General features: G+C 31.7%; 3 protein-coding genes across 5 annotated transcripts; 1 reads left to right on the plus strand and 2 right to left on the minus strand.

Moving 5' to 3' along the window:
- Positions 1-522: 522 nt before the first annotated feature.
- On the plus strand, positions 523-2,304 carry LOC137818223 (uncharacterized). Its single transcript, XM_068621512.1, has 2 exons — positions 523-960; positions 2,059-2,304. The coding sequence occupies exons 1-2, from the start codon at positions 618-620 to the stop codon at positions 2,073-2,075; spliced, it is 360 nt and encodes a 119-aa protein (XP_068477613.1). The 5' UTR covers positions 523-617; the 3' UTR covers positions 2,076-2,304.
- A 2,466-nt stretch (positions 2,305-4,770) lies between these two features.
- On the minus strand, positions 4,771-7,876 carry LOC137819307 (uncharacterized). Of its 2 annotated transcripts, none has more exons than XR_011082268.1 (6): positions 7,242-7,663; positions 6,749-6,830; positions 6,147-6,322; positions 5,635-5,695; positions 5,276-5,519; positions 4,771-4,986 (listed from the first exon to the last, which is right to left on the minus strand). XR_011082268.1 is itself a non-coding variant. In XM_068623107.1 (6 exons), the coding sequence occupies exons 1-5, from the start codon at positions 7,383-7,385 to the stop codon at positions 5,503-5,505; spliced, it is 480 nt and encodes a 159-aa protein (XP_068479208.1). In that variant the 5' UTR covers positions 7,386-7,876; the 3' UTR covers positions 4,771-4,986; positions 5,471-5,502. The 2 variants fall into 2 exon arrangements, 1 of the variants encoding a protein (XP_068479208.1); XM_068623107.1 differs by having other exon boundaries at positions 5,471-5,519; positions 7,242-7,876.
- A 1,712-nt stretch (positions 7,877-9,588) lies between these two features.
- LOC137818224 (uncharacterized) lies at positions 9,589-14,405 on the minus strand. 2 transcript variants are annotated; one of them, XM_068621513.1, is made up of 3 exons: positions 14,201-14,405; positions 10,438-13,134; positions 9,589-10,331 (listed from the first exon to the last, which is right to left on the minus strand). In XM_068621513.1, exons 2-3 carry the CDS (start codon positions 13,045-13,047, stop codon positions 10,059-10,061), a joined length of 2,883 nt encoding a protein of 960 aa, XP_068477614.1. In that variant the 5' UTR covers positions 13,048-13,134; positions 14,201-14,405; the 3' UTR covers positions 9,589-10,058. The 2 variants fall into 2 exon arrangements, with proteins under 2 accessions (XP_068477614.1, XP_068477615.1); XM_068621514.1 differs by lacking the exon at positions 14,201-14,405 and adding an exon at positions 13,255-13,447.
- Positions 14,406-17,652: the final 3,247 nt, after the last annotated feature.

A 17,652-nucleotide genomic window follows, 5' to 3' on the forward strand; every position in this document is an offset into this window, starting at 1 on the left:
CCCAAGTTACAACACAAGTATTTTTTTGACTCGTAGTCATTTTTATCTAACTCGTGACAGTATTGATTAAAAACGTAGTCACTTCTAACTAATCCATAAAATATTTTTTAAACACTTAGCCACTTTAGACTAAAAAACTAAATCTTTTTATCGAATCAGTTTTATGAAATTGAATTAGATTTAAGTTTTACTATTTAATATGAATCTGTTTAATATGAATCAGTTTTATGAAATTGAATTAGATTTAAGTTTTACTGTTTAATATGACATTGGGTTCATCAGACTCGTGTCACCCACATCTTCTTGCCTAAGAGAAACATTGAATAAATATATGACAAAATTAGGTGGATGCAAACCGGACAAAACTAGAATGTGAGATGCACCATCTAGACGCACACAAGCAACAAAATGGGATTTCTTACACAAAGAAACCTTAATGTATTCGGACTTCAGATAAGTTATTATTTTATATAGCAAAGTGTGCAATAAGACACTCACTTTTGTCCCAGTGCCATCTCCATTAACACAACATGGGTGACTGGACAAAGCACCTTTGGGTGCTTGTTGAGCTATAAAATGCCATAAGGAGCAAGGTGTTGTCACACTGATTCAGAAAAATGGAAGCTTACACAAAGGGTTTTTGCCTCCTTGGCCTTCTAGTCTTTGTAAGCATTTCAGAGATTCATAGAGTGGCAGGTGCAGGAGAATGTGGGAGGTCTACTACCCCAGATAATGAAGCACTGAAGCTTATTCCTTGTGCCTCTGCAGCACAAGATGAAAATGCTAAAGTTTCTTCAAGTTGCTGTGCTCAGGTCCAGAAACTTGGCAAGAACCCTAGTTGTCTGTGTGCTGTTATGCTTTCCAACACAGCCAAGTTATCTGGAGCTGACCCTAAGGTTGCCGTAACCATCCCAAAACGCTGCAACCTTTCTACTCGCCCTGTTGGTTACAAGTGTGGACGTAAGTATATTTTATATGATCTTCTCTTGTTTTTTGGTATTAGTTTGAGTTCTCTAAGTTAAACACTAAAAGGATAAGATGTTTAAGTTTACAATTTAATATAAATAAAACTAGAACAAAACTTGGATACATGTTATTTAGTATAAACTCACACAAACACGAAAATATGTATAATCTTCAAAAACGAAAATATGTATAATCTTCAAAAATATGTGGAACACGAGTACACAGATCTATATATTATATAATTATGAATTATATAAATTGACAATAAGAATTTATGTACACAAGTATGTTTCAGAAGAAAGATGTTTTTTTATGACTGGTTCAAAAGGATTTGTTCCTTATGATTACAAGCATAATTAAAATTTATACAACAAATTTGAGTTTTTAAAAAATTAATGTATTTAAAAAAAATCTATTAGAACTGTACTAGAATTGTAAAAAATCCAATAAATATTTTTTAAATTGGACATTTCACCTCAGTGTCCGATCTGTGTGTTCGAAAAATAGGAGTGTCTGAGTCTCATAAAATCATTAAATAGAAACTAATTTTAGAGACAAAAAATTATAAATTTCTATAGTGACTAAATTAGATATTATTTTAAAGATTAAAAAATTATTAGTATCTAAATTAGTTTCTATTATTGATAAATAGTTTCTAAATTGGTATCTAATTAACTATCTAAGTTTTAGCAACCAATTATTTAAATTCTAAAGTTGGTATCTAAAATCTTGGTATCTAATTATATACTAATTTAAAAATTGTTTATCAATAATAGAAACTAATTTAGATATTAATAATTTTTTTAATCTCTAAAATAGTATTTAATTTTATCAATATAGTAACTAATTATTTTTTTATCTAAAATTAAAATTAGTTTATATTGAATGATTTTGTTATAGTGATACATGTTTCATGTTTCATTGTTGTTATGTTGTTCTTAATCAAAATAAGAGCTTCAAGGATTATGAACTGTAATTGAAAAAAACACCCAATATACATATATACTTAAATTTTAATTTGTTATGTTTTATAATCTTTTTCTTGATCTAAATGGGGGTTCATAACTAAAAGATATTTGCTGATTTTTGCAGCTTACACTCTGCCTTAAGTTTGTACTGAAAAGAAGGATGAACTGGGGCATCAAATCACAAAAGCTGTTAATTACAAGTGTCACTGCAAAACTATATTTCATTCTCCATGTAACATTCTGATCAATAATGGCTAGCAACACTCTACTACTGTTGATCTTCCTGAATAAAATCTGCACTTGTGTAACGTTTAATGTTTCTTAAATTGTTTACTCTATTAATATATATACCTTTTCCTCTGTTTCTATCGTAAAGGAATTCAATCAACAAATATAAAAAAATATTTATCATCAGGGAACATTAATACATTACTAATAAAATTCACTTTAAATTAAGTGAGTGTTTGAAAACAAATTTATCATGAAGCAAATCAATCAAGTTTATTCTTAAAAGTTGTTGCTTTTGTTAAAGCAAGTGGAATAAAATATGTTATAAATATTTTAAGATATGTTTGAACGATTTTTTTCACCCAAAGTTCTTTTTTAAAAAAAAATAGGAAGAAAATAAATTTGGTTTCTTCGTAAGTTTGTAAGAGTAGTTTTATATGATTTCTAAAAAAAAAAATAACACTATAAAAAATTATTAAATAGAAACTAGTTTTAAAAACTAAAATAATTAATTACTATTTAATTAAATTAAAGATTATTTTATAATTTAAAAGTTATTGATATTTAAAGTAATTTCTATTATTAATAAAAATTTATAAAATAATTTTTAAATTGGTATTTAACCATTAACTACTAAAGTTTTAGTTAACTTATTACTTTATATTCTAATTTATTCTTTATTAATTATTTAAAGAATAATTTAAAATTTAAAATATTAATCCCTAAAACTTAGGTAACTAATTTAGATACAAATTTAAAAATTATTTTATAAATCTTTATTAATAATAGAAATCACTTTAAATATGAATAATTTTTTAGTCTCTAAATTAATATTTAATTTAGTTAATATAATAACTAATTATTTTTTGTACTTAAATTTAATTATTATTTAATAATTTTTTGTAGTGTAAATTTTTTATAAGTTAGTTTTAGATTGTAAAAAATTTACTTTATGTGTTATTCATATTTTTTTTTATCTTAAAGGTTTACAGAAAAACTCATGAATCCAATCTAATAGTGAACACATGGGTGAGTGGTATTTGGTGTTGTGTGTTCCGGGTATGAAGAGTGTGGGTGTTTTCTGTCAAACATAGAAGAAGTGAAGTGAGTGAAGAGGGAGTTATGATAATAGTTTCAACATTAACGTTGTTAAGTTGATAGCTTTACTATACTACAAATGAAAGAAAGAAATAATTTTTTTTTAAAACTAAATAATTTTAGAATTATATTGGTCAAATTATATTATAAAATAAAACAGAGCTATTTTATGATATGGTATCAGACCCATTTTGAGTCTATCCTAGCAAGAAGTTGTTGAGTTTATCAGGCCATCCAGATCATTATGTGACCATCCATAATATGGTATCCGACACACGACCATTATCGGATCACCCATAATATGTTATCCTTCACACGACCATTATCGAACCACTCATAATATGTTGTCATTCGTACGACCATTATCAAATCATTCATAATATGTTGTCTTACGCAAGATTGTTATCAGATCACCCACAATATGTTGTCTTACGGACGAACTGTTACTCTCTACGTGAATAAATGAGTGTGTTGGAGATCCTTAAGATATTATAAACATTTTTGAACCAGTATATATCTTTGACTCTTTTTGTCCATTGACATTATAGGTAAGAAGAAAGGAATAAAAAAAAGTAGAAAAGAAAGATAAAATCTTGAATGAGGAGAGAGGTGACAGCTAAAGAAGAAACGAAAGAGCAGACAAAGCAGCAAAGAGCCCAAATGGTCAGTGAAGAGGCTTTGTTTGTCCCCATTGTTGATGGATAAGGATAAAGATAGGTGAAGGTGACGGGTCAGATTTTGAATATATATATGCCGTGACTACAAGTCTTTATCAGCTAAGATAAGAAGCTGAATACATCAGTTGGTTAATTATTATGCTTGCTGGGCCACACAATCTCTCAAAGCAGCGGTTTGCACTGTGCATCACAGAATCTCAATTCACTCTCTTTCTCTTTTTCAATGCTTCACGAAACTTTCTAGTGCACGCAAGTTTTTTGCACATGTGAGAGACGTTTAAATTGATGATTGACTGTCATAAAGAACTGTTCCTTTATAGTAAAACTACATATCAGGATATAAAATCATAGATGACTTTTATATTTAGGGAAAGTTACTACTCGTAAATGCAATGCATCGTAAATGCATGAGTAATTTGATAGATGCATATGAGTAATTCGATAACAGTCCGATAGTGGATCCCATATTATGAGTATTCAATAACAGTTCGATAGCGAATCCGATATTATGAGTATTCGATAACAGTTCGATAGCGAATCCGATATTATGAGTATTCGATAACAGTCTGATAGCAAATCCGATGCATCGGATCATATGATAAACTTAATAAATACTGATTCAAAATAACTCTGAGATCATATTTAAAATCAGTTAAAAGAAGGTGCTAGCTAAAATGTTGTGGATGGTCAAAAAGATTATTTTCTTAGTTGAAATTATATCTACTGATTAATAAAGTACCAAACATACTTTAGTTGCTATCTTTTGGTTAGATCTCATCTTAGTAAAATCTAATTTAGACAAATAATTCATAGCTGAAGTACTAATATAGACGTGAAGCAAGTAAAGAGCTTCTTCCATTAAAGTAAATAATTGCACAGGTTCAGCCACACCAGAGTAGCTGATAATGCTTACAATTCCAATATAACTTTTTCCAACAGCATGACTTAGCATGACTTATAAAAAAAGAAACATACATGATAATAGACTCTGATGATTCTGTCAAAGCCAATTGCTGTCCACTACACTACTAAACTATCCTGCTATGTACCTGCAATATGCGTTCAATTGATTAATAACAAATGATAGAACAAGAAATATGACTAGAATCCTGAAAGAAAGATAATATGTATCAATAATTGTATGTATAATTCAGAAATAGATAAGAATCATGAGATGCTGAAATCTTAGGCAGCTAATAGAAATTATTATACTATAGCTTTTATGAGAAAGAAGATAGAATTTGAGAAGTTTATTATAAAATTATTTAGAAAGATTGTATTTTCATTGAAAACACCAATGAAATACAAAAAGTTATATTATCTGTTCACACTATTCACCTCTGTACTCTTAAGCTTGTGGGTTGGTGAAGAGGCTACGGTGTGGTACATGAATTCGTATGACGAATCAAACCCTTCAGAACAACCCTCTTCTTTGTTTTTCCAAATTCCAAAGACTTAATCTAAATTGAAAAAGGAATGAAACACTATTCTAAGAATGTCATTTCACCATTGGTTCCAGAAGATAATCTATACCTTGAGGAGTGCATGCCTTTGCAAGGGTGATCTTAATAATAGAGAGACCCTGTGGATAGAAAGTTAGCACAGCAAAAGAATCAGAACAATAATGACAGACCTGTACAATTCATATGCATATTTTCAGACAACAAATATTAGACAAAGAAGATATCATAACGCACCTTGCCACCAATTTCCTCTTGAAGCAAGTTCTGAATCATCATCTCCGACATCATTCTGGTACTGATAAACAAAGGATTATGTTAAACTTTATTCATACCAGAAAACAACAATCAACAAAATAGAATAGGAATATAATTCAATATTTTTATCGACATCATCGTGATCTCTTAGTCATAATCATCTGCATATTTTTAATCACAATAATCTAGATAGGGTGTATAAGCTGCATCATGATCTTAACCTGCCAAAATAAGATACACTCTTATTCATCATTGAGGCAATTTTCGGCTTTGTAGGAACTGTCTCTCAAATTTAATTATACATGAATTAGAGCATAAGTTCAGTGAATGGTGTTTACAAGTATATACACACACATCTAGTATGAATAAAATTATAAATTGGGAGATCCAATAGATAAGATTCCCAGTGAGTTTCAGAATTTGAACCTGTGACCAATAGAGGCTAACCCTGTAGTATAAGAACAAAAAATAATAAGTATAGTGCAACTCACCAAAGAGTTGAATCCCTCATTATGGGTACTCTGAGGACTAGGACAAATGTCCTGGCCCCCATAGTAAATTGATGAACTAAGGTGACACGGTTGAACTCTCTGATCCTGATAGATGGAACTCATATCCTTATTCACACTGTTCTGAGCTTTGCTACTACTTCCCTTGGAGAAGTCATCTGCATTGATTGGAAGGATAAGGCATACCAACTTGGAGATAAAGGAATAATTTGAAAAGAAACACTGTATTGAAAAGTTGGTCCTGTAGATTTAGGCTACATAGAATATATCACATTCAATGTAAGCAAAATCTTAACCAGCTAAATTCAATGGTGCCAAACTCAATAATAAATCTACAAACAGATATTTTTATGATCATTTCTGGAGAACAGGATGTTGGCTAGTGGAATCGGATCACTAACCACCAAGGGACCAGACAATTCAGCAGAAGGAAAATTTGGAAAGTTTAGGAAAAATGGAAAATTGCACCAACAAGAAATATACCATTATATGATTTTACTTTCAAAATTGTCTCTTAAAAAGTTACCAAAATTTATACGTAATGACCAAGTCTGTAAAAACCAGGGTTGATACCAGGTATCTACCTTGAATACCAATTTTGTTGCTCCGGGTTTCATTGGCAATTTTGCGGCTCAATTCAGAGCGTAGAGATTCTCTCCCCAGCACCTAAAATTGAAGGAAAGAAATCCCAAAAGAAATCTTAGAACCGTTTATGCATGACTCAAAAATGCAAAGAACAATGAACACAGACATGATATATGATTCAACTCAACTCAATGATCCAATCAAGTATTTCAAGAGCTATCTAAATTCAATCATTCAGGTGTAAAGGCTCATTGAGGGATCAGGTTTGTTATTTAAACTGAGATTGAATTCCACCAATGAAAATAAACTCAGTGAAAGACATGTCCTAGCAGAAAACTCAGACTTTTAACACTACAACCAAACACATGACAGTAACCAATCATAAAACTTAACCATGAAATGCAGAAAACCAAAACAAAGGGACTGATTTGACCAACAAGTAAAACAAGATGAATCAAAACAGAAATCAAGGTGCTGAAATGAAAAGCACACCTTGGTCTTGGACGGAGGAGAAAAAATGGACCCAAAAATCCCACCAGCAGCAGAAGAAGAAGGGTGGTGGTGAGACTCTTTGATGGAGCCAAAGAGCTCAGAAGTGAAGGAAGAGGAGATACCCTTTTGCTTATTCCCTTCCATTCTACCTCTAAAACTAAAATCTTATGTATGGAAACAAGTGTGGAATCAAAAGAAAGTGTGCCAGGGTCCTTTATAAACAGACAACCCCACAAAAGTACACCAACCACCGCCTGATAAAGGTCTTGAAGTGAGAAAAAACCCAATCACGTTGTTCTCGGGAAACAAACAGAAAACAACAAGAAGAGAAGAGAAAACGTAATAGAAAAGAAGAGAACAAGCAGAAGAAAAGGGAGAGACACGTGAATGATGAAACCCTCTTCAAAGAGTGTGCGTTTTTCAAATGAAACAGCTCCTCACACCGTTTTATAAGGCAGAAAAGATGGAGTGTTGTAAAAAGTTTCAAACTTTTGCTGTTGATTTTCTTACTAGGAGTTTGGGTTTTGCACTTTTCCTCATTTTGTTCGTATTAACTCCTAAAGAGAGAAACCGAAGCAGAGAGAGCAGTTTCTTTCTTTCTTCTCTGCTTTCCGTTTTCTGTTCGAATGTTTTCCAATTCTAGTCCTCGTGTTGAGTTCAGCATGAAACGGAACTCTGCCACGTGGCCAATATGTGGGCCCATGAAGCAAATCCCAACCTCTTTCTGGCACAAGTACTTCATTCTGTCCAATGTCTTCACTCATCTGTAGTGGTGTTTGGTTTGTAATATTTTGGACCACTTTTCTTTTACTTTGCACTTTTAAGACATAACTAATAAGAAAACGGTTAATTCAACAGTGGATGATGAAAATGTACCACGTTACATTGTGAAATTAATTTTTATTTTTAGTCTAAAATTAATTTGTAGTAAAAGAAATTATTAAAATGAGTTTTTGTTAATTTTTTTTAATTTAATAAAAAGATTTCAACGTAAATTATATTACATATTATAATACTACTATTAGAAATGAATTATAGAATATTTTAACATTCTAATTCACACTAAAAATTTTATCATGTAAAAATAATGAATAAGGAATTATTTCAATAGTTTTCTTACTACAAATATTCATCAAGTTTAAAGTTTGAAGAAGAGAAACTCAAACCATAAAAAAAGTTGATTAATCAAATTATCATTTTTCTTGAAACTCAAACCATAAAAAAAGTTGATTAATCAAATTATCATTTTTCTTTTACATATTATTTTTATTTTTCAAATTTGACTTATCCAAAATTATTTGTGTATGTTAAATTTTTTATTATGGTAGAAGTTGAACTGAATAAGGAAATGCGGATACACAACCGCCGCGGTAGCACCTGTGTTTCCGTAGTAAAAATAAATAACAAATAAACAGTAATAATACGAATAAAATTCATATATATTAATATTATTATCTTAAAAATTCAAAAAAAATAATTAAATTATTAGACATCAATTTAGAAGCTATTTATCAATTTAGAAGCTATTTTATCAATCTAATTTAGTCAATATAATTATTAATTATTTTATATTTTTAAAATTAATTTTTATTTAATGATTTTTTAATAATATTAATGAAAGAGTTTAATGATTTTAATTATGCATTAGACATCATTAAATATTATTTATTATTCCGGATTATTTAGGATTAATGATAATAATATCCCATATTTACATATCTCTGTAGTACAATTAATATTTTACATTTCTTTTTAAAGAACTATATTTCATGTAACTTTAAATAGTTATAAAAAATGATAGGATATGACATATTGCACATAGACTACCGTGATAATGAATGTATAATTTTATTTTAACTCTGTGTTTTCCTTTTACAATTTATTGTTTTTATTAACTGATAAGATAGTTTACTATTTTTTTTTTCTCAGCAATGAAGATAGTTTATTATTAGCACACATATTTGTTGTTTTTCTTTTTCTCTTCGAAATTATACTTAGTTTTGACCTTTTAGATAATTAATATAAAATTAATAAATTAACCATATTAGTTTTTGTTAAGAAATTACAATCTCAGAGTCATAAGAAAAAACTAGGAAATATTTCAAGTAACACATCACTTTTATGAGTTTAATGATTGGTTTCAAATGTGTCTTAAATTAACTTAGTGCCACATAGAATAGTTTTCATGAGTTTTTCCTTGATTTTAAGTAACTATTCATATGCTAAATTAGTTTAGAAGTTTAACTATAAAATTTAAAAGAGTTAACTTTAGATTGGGTTATCTTAAGAATTCAAGAAAAAAACCAAAATCAAATAATTCTGGGACTGAAAAATCTGAGAATCTGAGAATGTTCAATCAAGTAGTGGAAAGGATAACCCTACTAGTTTTATTTCTTGACGTTTTGTTTTGTACAAAGATGGTCTTGCTGCAGTGGTTCCTTTTGTACAATGGTTACGATAAATACAACGACCATTCCGTTTTTCTGCCACAACAGGTATATGGTATTCCAGTGGTAGGGACTATTACTATATCGGTTTGCATGTATGAAAGGAAACACATAAGAAAGTAGAGAAACAAAAATGTTACTCCAAGCCTTAATTCTCTACACTTTTGCAGTAGAAAAGGGAGAGGAGGCGCAGAGAATTCTTTTTTCCTCCTCTCCTTGTTGAAAGTAAAAGTGTAAAAATTCAAGTGCAAGAGTAACATTTATGACACAATTGCATTGCATTAACTTGCTATTCCTCAGCTACTTGTTGAAGATTTTAAAAGCTAATCATAATAACTATCAACAACAAAAATGAAAACCTCTTGTGAATTTAAACTCTACCAACAGGGGATAATGGTGGCATTGGAGCATATTTTAAAGGTGCTTTCTGAAGTTTGCTGTTGTTCTCGGAACTGGCTTCCTTAAGGATTTCCTCATGCATGTCATCTATTTCCAAAATACCTGGTAGTTTCTGGCAGTTTATAGCCGCAACTGAGATGAAAAATGCCTGTAAGTGAGAGATTATTGAGTCGAATTCAACCGAGTAGAAACTGTCCTTCAGAGGCAACAAAGTGAAAACTGGTTTGTCTTGCTCAGCTCCTTCCTGAAAGTAAAGATAAGGATAACAATATGTAATGGGAAGTCTGCAATACAATATTAGAAACTGTATACAAAGCATGATGCCCTTATGTAGAACTTTAAAGCTATACCTCAACAAAAAGTTGAAAACGATCTTGGTAAGGTTGACAGCTCTTTGGAATACTTGAATACTGCTTCGGGTTAGAGAGCACAAGCAGCTTACAACCAATGTCCCAACCGCCACAATCACATGAACCTCTGGATTTCCATCGGTAGATCAATGGGGTTGGTTCACCTTTATTTGGTGAAGCATGTATACCACCTGGAAGTATAACTGTAGTGCAATCAGAGGCATCATTTTGTCCTGAATTGCACAGGCAACTTTCATCTGCCAAGCACTTTGAGCATCCTTTCTTCAGCAAGTAATTATCATCATGCAGTCCTCTATTGCTATTTTCACATGAGGTCGTGATAACAACAGCTGCAAGCTCTGCGCTCTTGACGAACTTTGGTGGTCTTTGATCTGTATGGCCAACTTCCACACCCACTAGAACATATTCTTTAACCATAAGCTTTTTATCAGGGTGCTGATCGCCTGATTCTGTGAGTTTAGAGCTTTTCATCTGAGCAATAACATTGTACGCATAGCCACAGTTTTTTTCTTTGTTTCCATGACTGATCCACCCACCACTCTTTTTCTTAATTTCATTAACTTGGTAGAACGTGAAACAGAAGCCTAAATCGCCCTTATCCAGTGATGTTAAACTATTCCTGGTAGCAGCAAAAATCTTTCTATCATTGTTGAGCACAAATTTAAACAAAGGCACACCGTTTTTTATTGTAAGCTGCAAGAGGCCTTGAACTCGTGATCCTTTGCTCTTTTCGGAAAGAAGCAGTGATTCATTGACACCAACAGTCCTGAACCTTGAATTCACGCTTCCCTCTAGTGTCTGACCACTTTGAGCTGAATGGTGTTTGTCTGAAGCCTTGAGCTTCAATATAGGGTCCAGCAACCTCCGCAAGGGGCTGGATCGATTTCTGTTATGACTATTATTAGCCTTGTCTTTGCTTGGATTGTCCCAACGTATAGAAGATTGAGGGGTCACAGGACCAGACTTTGCACTGACATGCATGGAACCATATTGTGGAAGTGTTGGCCCCTCTTTAAAACTGAAACTTCTTCCAATTCGACTTAGGCTGAAACTAAACCGACGACTATGGGATGGATTCATTTCCTCCTGAGCTGTCAGTTCAGCAGTTTCTTGGTCCAGTGATTCCTTGAAATTATTGAAAGCACACTCATCTCTCAGCTTAGCATCTAAAATATCCTTTTCAAAGCTAGCACCTGCACATTGCAAACTAGACATCTTATTCATTATGGAAGATGGTGTCTCAGACATAATAGACGAGCGGTCTATGCAGTGGTCAGTACTAATGCTGTGTTGCATTGTTTCCATAGGAGGAGAAATCTCAACTGCAGAACGCAGTGCCCCTGACTGTGAGATTTTGGAACATCCATCTTCAGTATAAACCTCCTCAGGAAGGGAAATATATGACAAACTACTTTTGGTTGATTCTGAAAAGTTTTCATCTGATGACAATCTAGATTCAGAAAGCTGAAAATCCTCTGCAGAACTTGACTGGGGAATTTCTTGGGGACAAAGCAGCACAATATTACTAGGCTTGCTATGGAAGTGTTTACGACCAATGTCAAAATCTGATTCCTGCAACTGATTTACCTTTTTTCTGGTTTCACTATTGCTGGAACTCACATTCTTACAACTGGTTGAGACCCCTTTGCCTTTTGACTTGATTGATGGCAGTCCCATATCAAAACTAGACTTATGATTTCTTTCTTTTTTCTTGTGATTACGCTCTTGCAAACCCTCCATGTTCTGCTTATCTCCATCAACCCTATCATTTGCATTTTCATTAGGGACCGATGAGATTCCATGGAGCCTTGTGTTTGATGCAAAAAAATTGACTCCTGAATTCCTTTTACTATAGTCATTCATCTTCTCCTTTCCAAGTGAAATATCTGAGTGAGTTTTGCCAGAGGACTCAAACACCCGGGGTATCATTGTCTTCTCGTCTCCAGTGCTCTTAATTACACTTCTGGAAGATTCAAATCGTTTCACATCATAAGGAATTTTGGCACTTTCAGATTCCCTATAAGATGGCCTGTTGCCTGAAGAAGTCAAACTTTTCTCTTCTTTGAATTTTCCCTTGCTGCCAACACTGGTTGATGGTTTGTTGGCTGCTCTTGACGACGATTCGCTGCTGTTGAATGATAAGAAATTACTAGCTAGTACTGGGATATGCTTCTGCTTCCACTTCTCAAGTCGAGACCAATCTAGAACACCAACATTAAAAGCTTTCTCTTTAATGTTTTCTACTCTATTGGCACGCTGGAGATAACCTGGTAAATTAGACATGTGCTTGACAAGTTCATCTCTTTCAGTTGCCCTTTTCCTCACAGTTTCTGAGTTCTGAATCTTGCCTCCTGCATCTAGCATGGTCTTTTGTTTGAGATCACTGCAGTGTGCACCAACACCACTCTTTGACTTCAACTTATCACCTTCCTTCAGACTTCGTTTCGAATGGCGCAATACGGGACATTCTTTTGCTGTCTTTGAACTGCTATGCTGTTCTGAGCTGCTCTTTACGAACTCCAAACTAAATCCCATGTCCTCAGCAGGTTTCAACAATCCATTACTTGGCTGTATATTATTGGTTGGCATCAAAATATACACTCAAACTTCACATTTCACGCTGACGACTCACCCATATGCTAATGCTGCAGAAGAGGTTCTCCTTCACTCAATTATCTGCCAGTAAATTTCCACAATTGCATCAGTATAAAGAAAAGGGGTTTGAAAATTAAGGTTAAAATGATGGTACACAAAGAACTTTGCATTATCTAGTACTAGAATCAAGGAAGTAAATACCCTTAAAAAATAAAAAATTAACCAGGCTCCAAAGAGTAAACAATGAGACAAGGTTTTTCAAAAGAAGGGTTCACGCCATGACACAAGTCATGATTATTAAACAATCCAGAGGAAAAAAAGATTGGTCACACTGAAGGGGTACCGTTTCCTCATGGCACCAAACATAAATAGCAACATCAATCCCCACAAAAATGGAACAAAATTGACGCTGTCCTCCAGAATTTATTAAGGAAAAAGGTAACGTGAAAAGGAAACAAATGAATGCATTGAACAAAGGAAATGCACGTAGACTTGTTCAAACCCATTCATCCACTCTCTGATTCAATGGACAAAGTGATGATGGATACCTACTCTTCCTTTCCAAAACAGAGGGACTAAACTCCACTTCACACTAAAAAGTCATATCAATTCTTCTAAATTTGATGCTAACTACACAGAATCTCACATCGCATAACCCAAAACAGAAACACCAGCCAAATACAGAGAACCATATACACATCATTCATTGCACATAAATTGACATACACGACACTGTGACAGTGATATCTGCAAGTCGTTAATAACGAAAACGATGGATTTCTATTCTTGAATTTCCAATACTCAACCCAACTCAAAAACCAGAAAAAAAATAAAATTTAATGTAGAAAAATGAGATAATCAATACCGAACTAGCCTTGAAAAAAAAAAAGACACTGTAACAAGAACAGAAACTACAAGTTACATTGAAGAATCAAGAGCAACAAAACCCACATTCCCAAAAGGAAAAACAACTTTAAAACACGCATATCAATTAGTTTCCTTCAAACACTAAAACTCGAATTTTCCTTCATTGTCACTGCACTTACCTATTAGAAGAAGAGAGACAAACCCAGAAAAAGAAAGCGACACAAAACTCAAAATTGAACAACACGAAATCATCTGAGGAAACGAGAACATCAAATCTTACCGAAGAAGAGTGAAAAAGAAAAACCGAAAGAAACGTTGGTGTGGCTGCAATGATCGAGAGAAGGATCCGAAGCATAGTGGGAAAACAATAAGAACGTAGTTTAGAAGCGAAGTAAAGAATTACAAAAAGGCCATTGTTGTTTCTTTCATCATTTCGTTCTTTCTTCTTCGTTCATCTTCGTATATTTTTTCTTTATTTTCGGTTTTGTATTAACGTGCCGCGTTTTTTCTCCTTAGGAAAGAGAATTGGAATAATCATCGATTACGTTAGTACAGGAAAAAGGAAAAGAAAAAGAAAAAGAGAAAAGAGAAAGAAAAATAAAGATGGTTTTAATGCACTATGTGATTTACCTCGTAAAAAGAAATATATATTATGTATAACATCATTTATTTATAAGGAAATTACTTTAAAAATAAATAATATGTGTTATGAATAAAACTAAATATATATATATAAAGAAGTAATTGTCGAGCTTGGATTACTTTAAGTTCATCAGATCTATTATTTCTCTCTTTTAATTTCTTATTTAATTATGTGTACTTCTTTCTTTAGTGTTACATATTTATATCTATGAATTGATTTCACCTTTTTTTTTATGTTGTTTCTTTTACTTCTACTTTTAAGAGTTCACATTGCAAGATAAACTCTTTCAGAGAAATTGAACTTCATATTTTTAAATGGTTAATTCATTTTCTTAAGGGCTTATTTTATAAGAAACAATTAACTCTACAATAAGAGGTTTTGATTAGACTTTAAAAAACTTAGAAAGCTTTTTTCATATCTTAAACGTTACAAAATGGTGGTCTCATGTAAAATATGTTCAAAATGTTTTTGTAAAGCATTAAAGAGATGACCAAAATATATATATTTAAGATATATGGTAAGAGGAGTTCTCCTTTGCAAATTCTTAAAAGACTATAAGTATTGTCATTATCACTTCTTATTAAGATATATACTATTAAATTGAAGATGAGTCACAAGTTAACATCTAAATATTTTACCTAAAGTTATCAATAATTTCAATAATAATAAATAATATCACATTTTGGTTATTTAAAAAATTTGCTAATGTGAAACAAAAGATCGTACATAAGTCTTAGATGGTGTATGATATGTCGCAAGATGCATGAAAGCATAAAGTTTAATCATACTCGTCTGTGGGGAGTGTTAAATGCAAGACATGACGATCATGACAAGTATCAATAAGCAACGCAAGACATGAAGACTAGATAAGTCTCAAGAAACATTAGTCGCTAGTTTAAAAACTAAGATGACATAAAGATTTTATAAAAGTCTTATCATTACATGACATTCAAGTGCAATATCTTCAAATGGATGAAAGATTATCTCATCGAAAAAGTGAAGTCTCATAACCTATTCTTGAGCTTTGTATGCTAATTTTAGTGCGATTAGTATGAAAATAGTACTCGTAGAGAAAAAAAAATGTCATTCACCAAACAAAAGTTGGTCCTTGATAACATATATTTTTATGTTAGAGCAAAAGTCAACAACTCCATAGTTTTGATTAAGTGTTTGTCACAACAAAGTAAGAAAAATGAAGAAACTTCGCCTAGAAGATATTGTATTATGAAACGAGCACATTATGTAAGATGCAAGTACTTCATCTGAATAACAATACAACCCCTTGTAGTTTACATTTAACCTCATAAGTGAAATATTCATCAGAAGATAAATGCACACAAATTATATGTTTACATTATACCTAACGAAAATATTCTTTAAGTTTAAAATTGTGTTGTAAGGAATGTCTTCATCTTTTGTCAACAATCATCCCAACACAAGCTTATGTTAACTTTGGTCCAACTATTTGCCTTATACAGTCTTTGTGTTAAAAACTATCAAACCTAACTAATTAGTATTGTCAGCTATCAATATGTTGCTTAAAGAGGGTATTTACATTTATGGTTGCATGGACACACTTAATTCGCCTCTATGTCCATGCTCGATAGACAGAAGAAGATGAAGTTATCTAATATCAAAAGCTCTCAATGAAAAAAAAGAATTTGCAACGACTCTTTCTTCCAAGCTCTATATAAATATATCCTTTGAAGAATAAGATAAATGAGTGATCGATTGCTAAGTGTCAAAACGTTGTCAAAACCTTAGGTCCTTAAAAGCTTTGTAGGAGAACACTATTATGTTCATATGCAAACTAGAAGAGAATTCATATATTTGTATATGTTGTAAGAGACTAACATTCTCTAGTAAGTGATAATTGTCTAGTTGCATCCAATTTTTCAAACAAAAATACTATGTTTCTCCCTAATGTGGTGTAGGGTCAACCTACGTCGAATCCACGTGAAAATATGTAGATTGAATTTATTGTTTAATATTCTTTTTTTCACAAATTAAAAAGGGGGAATTGGATTTTGAATTGCAAAATGTAAATGAAAAGTAAAACGCAAGACAAGTGCACAATAGACCGCCTAATGAGACAATCGTCTGATAGATTGTGTAGTGACACTAGAAATGTAAATGAATAAAAAGTAAATGACAAATTTTAAAGTATTGGAAAGAAAACTTGGAATATAAACTTGAAACGTAAAAGAAATGGACATAAAATAACATTGCAATAAAGAAAACTAAAAGTATATGCTTAAAAGTAAAAAGTGTCAAAGAACAGTAAAGACATTAATCAAATCGAAATTAAATCTACTTTAAAACATAAGTGTGATGTAAAAGAAGGTTTGTAAAGAAAACAACTAAGTACAACTATTAGACTGTTTAGATGATTCTCGTATATTAGACCGTCTAGTAATAATACAATAGAGAAAATAGAAAAGATAGAGCTTTTAATGAAAAACAAACTAAATTGTAGAAAGTAAAATGAATTGAAAAGAACCAAGTAAAATTGTTAAACATTCTAATTAGCAATCGCTAACTAGATCATCTAATAGTTCTACTTAGAAAGAACGGGAAAAAAAAAAAAAGCAAGAACGTCTAAGAGTAAATTGCAATAAAATATGAATGACTAGAACTTAAATTGCGAGAAATATAAAAGGTTAGAAAGTAAATTGCAGGAAACTTAAATGGCTGAAAATCTAAAGGCAGGAAAAGCAAATTGCAAAAATGTAAAGGTTGTAAATGTAAAATAGAGCATGACTAAAATGTAAATTGAGATTGATTTAGAATGTATTAAAAATGAAAGAGAAATGTAAACTTCAAATGTAAATGAGAGATATGTAAATAGACATGAATTGAATAAAAATGTAATAAAGAAAAGTGAAACCCAATTCATGAGTGAAAAAAAAAAAACTAAAACCATGGTTCAATCCTACTGCCAATATTTTTGCAATTTTCACAATTGTTTAAGTCAAATTGAAAATTTTCCAAAAATTAACTAACTGAAATTAATGTTCAATCAATTGTAAAAAGATAAGCAAACACGAAAATGGAACATAAACCAATTGTTATGTTTAATTAAATGATTG

This window comes from Phaseolus vulgaris, chromosome 10 (genome assembly GCF_000499845.2).
Source record: "Phaseolus vulgaris cultivar G19833 chromosome 10, P. vulgaris v2.0, whole genome shotgun sequence".
Taxonomy (NCBI): Eukaryota; Viridiplantae; Streptophyta; class Magnoliopsida; order Fabales; family Fabaceae; genus Phaseolus; species Phaseolus vulgaris.

What these genes read in the sequence shown, in the direction of transcription:
- LOC137818223 (XM_068621512.1), top strand. Translation starts at nt 618, where the DNA reads ATGGAAGCTTACACAAAGGGTTTTTGCCTCCTTGGCCTTCTAGTCTTT.
- LOC137819307 (XM_068623107.1), bottom strand. Translation starts at nt 7,385, where the DNA reads ATGGAAGGGAATAAGCAAAAGGGTATCTCCTCTTCCTTCACTTCTGAG. An exon ending in CTCCTCCGTCCAAGACCAAG is followed by an intron (nt 6,831 to 7,241) that starts GTGTGCTTTTCA and finishes CTTCAATTTTAG; the next exon opens with GTGCTGGGGAGAGAATCTCT. An exon ending in CAACAAAATTGGTATTCAAG is followed by an intron (nt 6,323 to 6,748) that starts GTAGATACCTGG and finishes CAATCAATGCAG; the next exon opens with ATGACTTCTCCAAGGGAAGT.
- LOC137818224 (XM_068621513.1), bottom strand. Translation starts at nt 13,047, where the DNA reads ATGCCAACCAATAATATACAGCCAAGTAATGGATTGTTGAAACCTGCT. An exon ending in GTTTTCAACTTTTTGTTGAG is followed by an intron (nt 10,332 to 10,437) that starts GTATAGCTTTAA and finishes CTTTACTTTCAG; the next exon opens with GAAGGAGCTGAGCAAGACAA.